This window comes from Staurois parvus, unplaced genomic scaffold (assembly GCF_062004578.1).
Source record: "Staurois parvus isolate SC_StPar_1 unplaced genomic scaffold, SC_StPar_1.0 ptg000300l, whole genome shotgun sequence".
Taxonomy (NCBI): domain Eukaryota; kingdom Metazoa; phylum Chordata; class Amphibia; order Anura; family Ranidae; genus Staurois; species Staurois parvus.
In genome coordinates this window covers 27,501-41,081 of record NW_028318096.1, presented here as the reverse complement: position 1 = coordinate 41,081, position 13,581 = coordinate 27,501, and the positions used below count along the sequence as shown (strand labels likewise).

The following is a 13,581-nucleotide window of genomic DNA, read 5'->3' as shown; positions in this document are numbered from 1 at the left end:
GGCTTGTCTGCAAGAACCTGGTATTGCACCCCCTGATCCTCTGTTCATGGGTGCAATGTTTTCCAGACTCCTGAGGGGAAAAAATTATAAAATGCAGATTTGTTTTCCTGCAAAAATATGTGCATTTTTAAAAAATGTATTTTCCCCCACAAAAATGAGCTTAGCTTTTAGGTAACACACATTGAGAGTGTGCGTGAGTGTGGGTTTAGAAAATAGCTTTTAGTGCTTAATATTACTGATATATAATTTATTGATTGCAAGCCCCAATTTTAACACCCATTTAAAGGGGTTGTAAAGGCAGAAGGTTTTTTTTTACCTCAACAGCCAATTTCACCTTATTTTCTAAATTCCAGCTTCCTTATCTACTAGTGGTGAAACCGAAATGAAACTTCTGGTGCCGAAACCGAAAATTCTAAATGCATTTGGCCTGAGAACCGAAACCAAAACACGCAGATTTTAAAAATTAATATATATTTTTTGGAAAAATATACCCCAAATTGTTTTGTAAAATATGTAAGAGGATGTTACGGCAAGTAAATAGATACACAACATATCACGCTTTAAAATTGCGCAAGCTCGTGGAATGGCACGAAACTGTGGTACTTAAAAATCTCCATGGGTGATGCTTTAAAAATTTCTACAGGTTAGCAGTGTAAAGTTACAGAGGAGGTCTAGTGCGAAAATTATTGCTCTTGCTCTGACGTTTGTGGCGATACCTCACGTGTGTGGTTTGAACACAATTTACATATGTGGGCACGGCCTAAGTATGCATTCACCACTACGTGCGAGCACCGGGGGACTTTAAACTTTTTTTTGGTTTTTCTTTTTCTTTTTACACTGTCCCTTTAAAAAAAAAAATAATCACTTTTATTCTTATGACAAGAAATGCAAGCATCCCTTGTAATAGAAATAATTAGTGACAGGTCCTCTTTATGGAGAATAAGACCCCACAGCTCTCCTCTGCAATGTAAAGCATTGGATTGAAATAAAAAAAAAATAAAAAAAAAAAATAAAAAAAAAAAATGGCCGGTACTGGAAGTGACATCGCTCCGGTCCTCCAAGGGCATAGAGATGTGTGGCGGCCATCTTTCCTTAACCTATATCTATGCTGAGCACCAGGATTGATGGTTTCTCAGGTAAGACTGAACTACCGAGTGGCAGGCAGGCGACAGCAGGCGGCTTTGAGGGGTGGGGTTTTTTCGGCACCTGTATCAGTGCTTTTTTTTTTCATTTCGGCCGACAGCCGAAAGGGTTGTGTTAGCCTGAAATGTTTCAGCCACTGGAATTTCGGTGCATCCCTATTATGTACCAATGTATCATTAATTTACCTCTGTTGCAGAAAAGAAAGAAATGTTTTCTTTGGCTTCTAGGACAGGCCTTACCTCAGCCTCCAGTCTCCTATAGAAAACCCCTCCTAAACCTGTCCTAGTATTAGGGATAGAAAAAACATTAGAAGGCTTTACCAGCTGACCGCATTATACACACCCTGCACCTGCCCTCCCCCTCCAGGAGATTATTCTAAGCCACCTCTGCAGTTACATGCTTTTCTAATGCAATCATTATCAATGAGCACCATTCTCACAAAATACACAGCCATCAATTGTTTTCTACCTTCTTCATGCATAGATTGTTCATTTGACAAAGTCTGCAATAGCTGAGCAATCACATAATAGCCTATGTGGAGCAGAGCTGTAGTACTGAAAACAGGAGACGTGTGTCCCTGGAAGTCTACAAAGCTCACCATACAATCTCCTTTGTATCTACCATCAACTATGTAGTGCAAGGCCCAGCCTGATTGGATACGGAGTGATTGGTTAGATATGCATGTTCTCCTATTATATAGTTTTGGTATATTTAAAGGATATCTTACAGAGATTGTACAGATTGTTATGTGTATAGCCACCTTTATACACCTAAAATTAACTAGTCATGCTTTTGTCGACATTATTTGTTAATGGCACCCCAAAATAAGAAAGAAACACACATTTTGCTGTGTGGAAAAAAAACTAGCAACAAAATGCAGTAAATGTTCAGTAACAAAAAAAATGTGCAAACTGCAATACGCCAAAATGTCCTATGAGCTACTTTGTAGGGCAGTCCATTAAAATCAATGAGTTTCCCTATGCCTGGTGCAAGAAAAACAATGTGTGCTTCCACTATGCTAGGTGTGAATGGGGCCTGAAAGTGAAATTGGTGTGTTTACACAAGGATAATGAGGCTCTATTCACATTTGCGTGTTTCCAAATGAAGGACAAGCTGCACAGAAAGCTTGCACTTTGCAAACCATTTTGGAAACACGCATCACATTTGCATGGTCATTACATGCTAACTGCACCCGAAGCACGGGAAGCAGGTGTGCAATAAACCCACTGTAAGCGCACCAAAAAGTACAGTAAAACATGCGCTATGCTCCACTCTAAGAAAAGTTCTGGAGCTTCTTTGGGCGTTTGTGGGGAGTAGGGCAATCCATTCAAGTGAATGGGCTGCTCTATGCAAAACAAGCGAAAATGTCCCCTCCAGAAACAAAATGAAAAAAAAAAAAATAAATTATAGAATATGAGGACCCACCTGAAAAATCTATTCAATTTGTATTAAATCAGACAGGCCCTTGCACTACATAGCTGATGGTAGAACTAAAGGAGATTGTACAATCAGGTAGATGACTAGAAAAATGAAGGGCTGTGTCTGTATCATTGCCAATGTAGCATCTAAATGATGAAAAACACCTGTAAAACTACACGCAGCTTGAAGAAATTCATGCCAAATATGCTGAGAAAGATTTATGTATTCTCGGATTTCCCTGTAATCAGTTTGGAAAGCAGGAACCTGGGGATGAAGCTCAAATTAAAGACTTTGCAGCATCCTACAAAGTAAAATTTGAGTGTACAGTCAATGTTCTGTGATGCACTAAGATCTTCTGATGTACAGGAAGTGATGAAAGCAGAAAGCATTTTTGAAAATTTCAAACAGAAAGGTAAAAATTAAAAGCTGCCATGGATGAGGTAAGTGATAGATTGGATGGCTCGGGCAAGGGAATTCTTTGGAGACCCCCAGGTCATGGGATTTAGTGTTCCCATTGGAAGATTTCCCCTCTATTACCTTTCAGCGAACAACCCAAAATTGGGGTTTCTTTTACTTTCAGTTTTTATGATAATGGTAAACAGGACAAATAGAGAGGGAGAATCTCCATAAGGGGGGCACAGAAAGCAATAAAAACTAACAGGTGCTGAAATCCATCTCCACTGTTTCCAAAAACTTAAAAAATAAATATAATGATAAACTTACTGAGATCAAATTACTATTACTCAACATGTGGCATTTAGAATAAGGTTTGAGTACAACAGCATACCCTAATAATGCGGGCTGTCTCCAACAAGACACGGCCTCGCTCCATTCCAGATTTCTGGCTCCATATTTTGAAAGCAGCTTTGGCACTTTGAATGGCCTCATTTACCTCTTTTTCTCCAGAGTTAGTAAAAGTTGTAATGACACGTCCTGTTAAAACAAATAAAATTAGTAAGAGGACAAAAGCCAAACAGAATTGGCAGACAGTTCCTTGTAAGTCTTCACAGAACTCCCCTGGTATAAAAACAAATGCATATTTTATACACTTCTGGATGGTCATATAGCCTGCAACATTACACAGAAGAAAAAAAAACAAAAAAACAAAACCTTGGCTACTATATCCTAGCTGACAAAGAAATTCATTGTATTGTTAATTTAAGCACAAAAACATTTTCTATCATGCATTTGTATAGAGACTAAACTGTGAGCAGACTGCTCCTCCCTCTCTTCTCAAATTTTTAGTTTTCCAACTTTTGCAGATAGCTGCTGACATATGCATTGTAACATTTTTGTATTTTCTTGTTTTTAATAGAAGCTCACTCCCCCAGCTTTCTTGGCTTCTGTATAAAATACAATGAAATAAAAATCTCGTTAGAATAGATGTTTTAAACATAGAGTTTGTGCCCTGTGTATCTGTTCAATGTATCTGCAATGCAAAATGCCCGATTTTTCTTTGGCATGCAAACTAATCTAAACTGCATAGGGCATAAGGCAAATTGCCTTGTTCTTGCATTGAGGAAATGCAGACCAATGTTGCTGGTGTGAACAAGCCAAAAAACCTGTGATGAAGGAAATCTAGGGAATGCACTAATGATCGTCTCTGATTACCATCAGTCTGTTTCTTACGCTGACCCACAGGACTGGTCATTTTTGAATCACTGACCGAGAACAAGCATGCAGACCAAGATAGTACCAACCTGCAGAGAGCAGCCTAAAATGTTGCAGAAATATGGACAGAAAAGGGCCACTCATGATGCCTTCCAGCTTAGTTTTTCCCCATTTGTAGCACCACTAAAAACAAGCATATTGCAATAAAAAGGAGTTGCCTTCTGGGCCCTATCCCATTTTCATACAGCCATATTGGTGAGGTAAGGTGCTTTATCTGACTCCTTTACCTAAATATATGAATACTGGAAAACAACCAGTTTGTGCAGAATTTTGAATATGCTGGTTGACAAATATGTACATGCAGATTTCAGTGCAAGGCCTACATTTTCAAAACTGAACTAAAGCAATTGATTTAAAGTGGAACTAAACTGTATCTGAGCACCACAAACTATTTCATTCATTTAGAATATTTAAATCAAGCTCATCCACCCATCCATGTCTCCACGCTTTATTTTGTTGAGAAATCACATTGAAAAACACCCCTAGCATTTCTAGTCATGGCCATCTTGAGTAGGGCAGATAGAGGAATTATGTAGCATTTACTTCCTGGAATCCATCCTCAGCCAAGCAGGCAGGAGGGTGTGCCTAGCGGAGAGAACCCCTCCCCCAGATTAAAAGGGAAAAAAAATGCCCAGGAAGACTCCTGGGATGTATTGCAATATTTTGGCCTAGGCCAGAAACTAGGAAGCAACTGCAGGAATGAAAAGTTTAAAACAAGAAAATGTTACGTACCTTCCTATCTACGTAATAATTCGAACAGAATAAGGATTAAAAATAGTTAATGCTGATTAAGAGAGTTTCATTCCACTGTAGCTGTTCCCCAAAACAGTTACATATTCAAGGCATGCTGTGAATGATAACTGTCACAGTTGCTTGTAATCACAACCGAACTGCCAAGTCATCAAACAACTGGTTTCAAAACTTATGAAAAGTGCAGCACCATGGCAACTACAGATCAAACAGCGGCTAAGATGGCAGATTCCTGGCTCTAAAAAGGATAAGAGGGTTTAGTTACACTTTAAATAACAGGATTAAAAAAACATATCACCAAGAAAATCAAATATATAGGAAACAGTGGGAATGCCTTCTATCATAGATAGTAAAACCAAAATGTTACATCGCCACTCTAAAATATATAAAAGGTTGTAAAATGACCACTAACATTTCATTCATGAGAATACAAGGTAGTAAGCTCATACAGTTGTGCTCACAAGTTTGCATACCCAAAGAATGTATACAGTATGAACCAGTTTTAAAGAACACATGAGTGACCAGGCAAAACACATTTCTTGTATTTCTTATAAGATTCATATTTAACTGTAGATCTTAACAGAATGGCAGAATCCTAAAAAAAAACATGGCAACAAGTAAACAAATGAAATGACCCTTGTTCAGAAGTCTGCATATCCTTAGTTCTTAATACTGTGTATTGCCCCCTTTTTTAATAGTTGTCTATGAGGCCCCAAATTCTTGCAGGTGGTATAGCTGACCATTCGTCTTGGCAAAATGCCTCCAAGCCCCTCAAAGTCTCTGGTTGTCTTGCATTAACTGCATGTTTGGGATCTCCCCAGTGTAGCTTGATGATATTAAGGTCAGGAGACTGTGATGGCCACTCCAAAACCTTCACCTTTTTCTGCTGTAACCACTGGAAGGTCAACTTGACCTTCTGCTTAGGGTTATTGTCATGCTGGAAAGTCCAAGAGCATACCATGTGCAGCTTTTGTGCAGAAGAATGCAAATTGTCTGCCAGTATTTTCTGATAACATGCTCTATTTATCTTGCCATCAATTTTCACAAGATTCCCTGTGCCTTTCGAGCTCACACCCCCCCAAAACATCAGTAAGCCACCACCATGCTTCACAGCGGAGATGGTATTTTTGTCACTGCAGACCTTGTTGACCCATCTCCAAACATAGCGTTTATGGTGGTGACCATAAAGCTCTGTTTTGGTCTCATCACTCCAGATTACAGTGTGCCAGAAGCTGTGAGGCGTGTCAAGGTGTTGTCAGGCATATTGATACCAGGTGGGGGTTTTTTGTGCTATTGGTGCAGTAAAGGCTTCTTTCTGGCAACTCAACCATGCTGCTCATATTTTTTTCAAGTATCATCATATTGTGCCCTTGAAACAATCATACCGTCTTTTTCCAACACAGCCTGTCTTTTTCCAACGCAGCCTGTCTTTTTCTCCTGAGGTTACTTGTGTGCTTTTCGTTGTATCCCAAGCAATTCTTCTGGGAGTTGTGGCTGCAGTCTTTGGATACCAAGCCAAGGTCAGGTAGACAATTTTCCACTTTTTAATAAGTGACTGAACAGTATTGACAGGCATATTCAAGGCTTTGGATATCTTTGTATATCCTTTTTCATCGTTATAAGGTTCCATTACCTTGTTACACAGGTATTTTGACAGTTCTTTTCTGCTCCCCATGGCTCAGTATCTAGCCTGCTCAGTGCATCCATGCGAGAGCGAATAAACCTATTGACAATTTATACACAGACACTAACTGCAATTTAAAAAGCCACAGATGTGGGAAGATAACCTTTATTTGCCATTTTATCCTGTTTGTGTCACATTGTGTACCAAGGCCAAGCACTCTAGGGTATGTAAACTTTTGATCAGGGCCATTTAGGAGATTTCTTTTATGATTATGATTTAAAATGGAGCCAGATAACTATGTGATAATAAATGGCTTCATATGATCACTATCCTTAAATAAAAGACAGTTTTTTTGGCATGATCAGTCATATTTTCAATATCAATGCCAAAATGTCACAATTTCTGCCAGGGTATGCAAACTTTTGAGCACAACTGTGGCAATCAATCATACAGCTTTAAAAAAATGTGCATATTTTGGCACCCAGGAAGCACAGGTGGTGCATACAGCCCGCTGTCAGCAGCCTGTCAAACTCAATCTTAAAGGCAATGTTCACCTTTCTTTTTTTCCCAAATTCCATCTCCCCCATGTACCAATATACCATTCATGTACCTTGGTTGCAGAAATATAAAAGCTTTCTTTGGTTTTGAGAAAAAGTCCTTACCTTAGCCCTTGCTGTATTTTTTAGACAGCGTCATCACTTGCTGGTATGTAGATTTAGGACAGAGAAGCCAGTAAGACACCAGCTGACCTCATTAGAACACACATCCTACACTGACCTCATTAAAACCCTCACGCTTCACCCATCACCTATTTTTTCACAGCATCGCCGGCATCTCTCTACACGAGCATTTGCGTGACATCCCCATCGTCCCTTCAGACAGGCACAGGCCGCATGCTCAACTCCCTGGGACAGCATGAAGCCCACGGGACACCCATGATGTAGTGCAAGGACCTATGTGATTGAATTCAGATGATTGGATAGATGGTATGTCCTATTATATAGTTTTGGTAAATCTAAAGGAGATTGTTCAATCACATTGTAAAGAGTATGGCTAAATTTATACACCTAAAATTACCTAGCTGCACTTTCAGTGTCATTAAAGAGTAAAATCAGTGTGTATATGCAGTAAAGCATGGTTGTTATACTCACTGTGGAACCTAAGGGGTTAATCCTCTGCATTGTGTAAAAAAGCCATTTGATCCTGTCTTCTCTGATCCTCCCTTTCTTCCAGTGTCCCCCTGTTATTTCCTGATGAGACATATCGTGTGGAGACACTCTGCACGAGCTCAGTTTGGTGTGTATTGCTAGAGAGGTTTTTTTTTTTTTATTGGCAGAGTGCATGTGATCAGCACAGGGCAAATCAGCACTGTCCAGACAAAGGTCAGGAGTTCTGCATCCTCCTAGAGCAGAAAGAAAACTACTACATGCTTTAACCATAACCAAATAAAAAAACGAGTGCCAAATGCAGCAAAATGTGCAAATCACACCACACCAAAATGTCCCATGAGCTACTTTGCCATGCTTAGCACAGCTCATTGAAATTAATTGGTTGCCCTATGTGTTCCACTGGAAAACTGAGCCAAAAAGCCTGGGTGTGAATGGGCCTAAAAGTGGAAACTGGTTTGTTTACACAACAATGAGGCTCCATTCACATCTGTATGTTTCTGAATGCAAACTGAACAGAAAATGCATGCTTTCAGAAACATGCTGTAAATGTGCATTGCTTTTGTGTTAAAGGCACCCCAAAAGTGGCAAGCCCATCAAATGCTGTGGTACTGCACTGTGCTCCACTCAAAAAAAAAAAAAAAAAAACCCATTCTGGAGCTTCTTTGGGGTGATTGTTGCGTGTAGGGCAGCCCATTCAAGTGAATGGGCTGCCCTCTGCATGACGAATGAAAACGCTGAAAAACAAACGCATGCAGGAATGTCAGTTTTGACAAAGTGGAGATGTGAATGGGGCCTGACAACTAAGTGTCTCCATCCACTTGCTCCTCTGTACTTGTATAAAGATGGCCATATACTATGCAATCTGATTGTACAATATCTGTAGATTTACCAGAACTATGGAATAAGAGGACAAACCTGAACAATCTATTTAATTTCTATCAAATCAGACAGGCCCTTGTACTACACAGCTGATAAGAGATCTAAAGGAGATTGTACAATCAGATTGTATAGAAAGTGGGTGGAAGGTAGTATTGTATTGAGGGAGGTGTGGTCCAGAGTGGTGAACACACCCTATTACATCCTCTTCTGTGATGCAACAAGAAGTGATGGCTTCCGGATGATGGCCTAAAGCAGCGGTTCTCAACCTGGGGGTCGCGACCCCTTTGGGGGGTCAAACGACGCTTCCACAGGGGTCGCCTAAGACCATCGGAAAACACATATTTCCGATGGTCTTAGGAACCGAGACACCGCTCCTCGCCGCCACCGCCGTCTCCAGGTGTGGGCGGGATGACATGCCGCCCCTGTCATCTGGACACACCTCGAGATCAATCCTCGCCTGTGATTGGCCGCCGGCACTGTAGCTCAGGAGAGGCACACAGGCGGCCAATCACCGGCAAGGAGGTGGAGCTTGGAGAGGAGGAGCCGAGCGGCACCTCGAAGATCGAGCGAGTGAAGAGGAGGAGAGCGGCCGGAGAAGGAAGACATCTGACAGGTAAGTGTCGGTATCATGGGAGAGGGAGGGAGCGAGCCCAGGCTGGAGCAGGGGTCTGCAAGGTAAGTATCATTGGTGTCAGTGGGAATAGTGCCCCATCATTGGTGTCACTAATACCAATGATGGGGCACTATTCCTCCCACTGACACCAATGATGGGACACTATTCCTCCCACTGACACCAATGATGGGGCACTATTCCTCCCACTGACACCAACGATGGGGCACTATTCCTCCCACTGACACCAACGATGGGGCACTATTCCTCCCCCAAATGACACCAACGATGGGGCACTATTCCTCCCCCCACTGACACCAACGATGGGGCACTATTCCTCCCCCCACTGACACCAAGGATGGGGCACTATTCCTCCCCCCACTGACACCAAGGATGGGGCACTATTCCTCCCCCCACTGACACCAAGGATGGGGCACTATTCCTCCCCCCACTGACACCAAGGATGGGGCACTATTCCTCCCCCCACTGACACCAAGGATGGGGCACTATTCCTCCCCCCACTGACACCTATGATGGGGCACTATTCCCCCCACTGACACCTATGATGGGGCACTATTCCCCCCACTGACACCAATGATGGGGCACTATTCCCCCCACTGACACCTATGATGGGGCACTATTCCTCCCCCCACTGACACCAATGATGGGGCACTATTCCTCCTCCCACTGACACCAATGATGGGGCACTATTCCTCCCACTGACACCAATGATGGGGCACTATTCCTCCCACTGACAGCAATGATGGGGCACTATTCCTCCCACTGATACCAATGATGGGGCACTATTCCTCCCACTGACACCGATGATGGGGCACTATTCCTCCCACTGACACCGATGATGGGGCACTATTCCTCCCCCCACTGACACCAATGATGGGGCACTATTCCTCCTCCCACTGACACCAATGATGGGGCACTATTCCTCCCACTGACAGCAATGATGGGGCACTATTCCTCCCACTGATACCAATGATGGGGCACTATTCCTCCCACTGACACCGATGATGGGGCACTATTCCTCCCACTGACACCGATGATGGGGCACTATTCCTCCCACTGACACCGATGATGGGGCACTATTCCTCCCACTGATACCGATGATGGGGCACTATTCCTCCCATTGACACCGATGATGGGGCACTATTCCTCCCACTGACACCGATGACGGGGCACTATTCCTCCCACTGATACCGATGACGGGGCACTATTCCTCACACTGATACCGATGACGAGGCACTATTCCTCCCACTGACACCGATGACGAGGCACTATTCCTCCCACTGACACCAATGACGGGGCACTATTCCTCCCACTGATACCAATGACGGGGCACTATTCCTCCCACTGATACGAATGACGGGGCACTATTCCTCCTCCCACTGATACCAATGACGGGGCACTATTCCTCCCACTGACACCAATGATGGGGCACTATTCCTCCCACTGATACCAATGATGGGGCACTATTCCTCCCACTGATACCAATGATGGGGCACTATTCCTCCCACTGATACCAATGATGAGGCACTATTCCTCCCACTGACACCTATGATGGGGCACTATTCCCCCCACTGACACCAATGATGGGGCACTATTCCTCCCCCCACTGACACCAATGATGGGGCACTATTCCTCCTCCCACTGACACCTATGATGGGGCACTATTCCTCCTCCCACTGACACCTATGATGAGGCACTATTCCTCCCACTGACACCGATGATGGGGCACTATTCCTCCCACTGACACCGATGATGGAGCACTATTCCTCCCACTGATACCGATGACGGGGCACTATTCCTCACACTGATACCGATGACGAGGCACTATTCCTCCCACTGACACCGATGACGGGGCACTATTCCTCCCACTGACACCAATGATGGGACACTATTCCCCCCCACTGATACCAATGATCGGGCACTATTCCTCCCACTGATACCAATAATGGGACACTATTCCACCCACTGATACCAATGATGGGGCAGTATTCCCCCCCACTGACACCAATGATGGGGCACTATTCCTCCCACTGATACCAATGATGGGGCAGTATTCCCCCCCACTGACACTGTAGCTCAGGAGAGGCACACAGGCGGCCAATCACCGGCAAGGAGGTGGAGCTTGGAGAGGAGGAGCCGAGCGGCACCTCGAAGATCGAGCGAGTGAAGAGGAGGAGAGCGGCCGGAGAAGGAAGACATCTGACAGGTAAGTGTCGGTATCATGGGAGAGGGAGGGAGCGAGCGAGCCCAGGCTGGAGCAGGGGTCTGCAAGGTAAGTATCATTGGTGTCAGTGGGAATAGTGCCCCATCATTGGTGTCACTAATACCAACGATGGGACACTATTCCTCCCACTGACACCAACGATGGGGCACTATTCCTCCCCCAAATGACACCAACGATGGGGCACTATTCCTCCCCCCACTGACACCAAGGATGGGGCACTATTCCTCCCCCCACTGACACCAAGGATGGGGCACTATTCCTCCCCCCACTGACACCAAGGATGGGGCACTATTCCTCCCCCCACTGACACCAAGGATGGGGCACTATTCCTCCCCCCACTGACACCAAGGATGGGGCACTATTCCTCCCCCCACTGACACCAAGGATGGGGCACTATTCCTCCCCCCACTGACACCAAGGATGGGGCACTATTCCTCCCCCCACGGACACCAAGGATGGGGCACTATTCCTCCCCCCACTGACACCAAGGATGGGGCACTATTCCTCCCCCCACTGACACCAAGGATGGGGCACTATTCCTCCCCCCACTGACACCAAGGATGGGGCACTATTCCTCCCCCCACTGACACCTATGATGGGGCACTATTCCCCCCACTGACACCTATGATGGGGCACTATTCCCCCCACTGACACCTATGATGGGGCACTATTCCCCCCACTGACACCAATGATGGGGCACTATTCCCCCCACTGACACCTATGATGGGGCACTATTCCTCCCCCCACTGACACCAATGATGGGGCACTATTCCTCCTCCCACTGACACCAATGATGGGGCACTATTCCTCCCACTGACAGCAATGATGGGGCACTATTCCTCCCACTGATACCAATGATGGGGCACTATTCCTCCCACTGACACCGATGATGGGGCACTATTCCTCCCACTGACACCGATGATGGGGCACTATTCCTCCCACTGATACCGATGATGGGGCACTATTCCTCCCACTGACACCGATGATGGGGCACTATTCCTCCCACTGACACCGATGACGGGGCACTATTCCTCCCACTGATACCGATGACGAGGCACTATTCCTCCCACTGACACCGATGACGAGGCACTATTCCTCCCACTGACACCAATGACGGGGCACTATTCCTCCCACTGATACCAATGACGGGGCACTATTCCTCCCACTGATACGAATGACGGGGCACTATTCCTCCCACTGACACCAATGACGGGACACTATTCCTCACACTGACACCAATGATGGGGCACTATTCCTCCCACTGACACCAATGACGAGGCACTATTCCTCCCACTGACACCAATGACGGGGCACTATTCCTACCACTGATACCAATGACAGGGCACTATTCCTCCCACTGACACCAATGACGGGGCACTATTCCTCCCACTGACACCAATGACGGGACACTATTCCTCCCACTGACACCAATGACGGGGCACTATTCCTCCCACTGACACCAATGACAGGGCACTATTCCTCCCACTGACACCAATGACGGGGCACTATTCCTCCCACTGACACCAATGACGGGGCACTATTCCTCCCACTGATACCAATGACGGGACACTATTCCTCCCACTGACACCAATGACGGGGCACTATTCCTCCCACTGACACCAATGACGGGGCACTATTCCTCCCACTGACACCAATGACGGGGCACTATTCCTCCCACTGACACCAATGAAGGGGGCACTATTCCTCCCTATGACACCAATGACGGGGCACTATTCCTCCCACTGATACCAATGATGGGGCACTATTCCTCCCAATGACACCAATGACGTGGCACTATTCCTCCTACTGCAAAATTACAGTTATGAAGTAGCAACAAAAATAATTTTATGGTTGGGGGTCACCACAACATGAGGAACTGTATTAAGGGGTCGCGGCGCTAGAAAGCTTGAGAACCACTGGCCTAAAGGAAGTGATGGAATCTGAAAATCATTTTAAAAATTCAGGTAATTTAAGGTAAGTGAATGAAAAGCACATTGGGATGGCTGGGCCAGAAGTGGCATTAGAAAATACTTTGATTTAATATGAAAAGTGAAATTCTGCCCTAAATACC

General features: G+C 44.9%; 1 protein-coding gene across 1 annotated transcript in view; it reads right to left on the bottom strand.

Moving 5' to 3' along the window:
- The window catches only part of ALDH9A1 (aldehyde dehydrogenase 9 family member A1), an 82,820-nt gene that overhangs the window by 49,704 nt on the left and 19,535 nt on the right, over positions 1 to 13,581 (bottom strand). Inside the window, exon 2 of the mRNA XM_089683068.1 lies at positions 3,350 to 3,495. Coding sequence (XP_089539194.1) covers positions 3,350 to 3,495 — 146 coding nt within the window. The remainder of the gene's footprint in view (positions 1 to 3,349; positions 3,496 to 13,581) is intronic.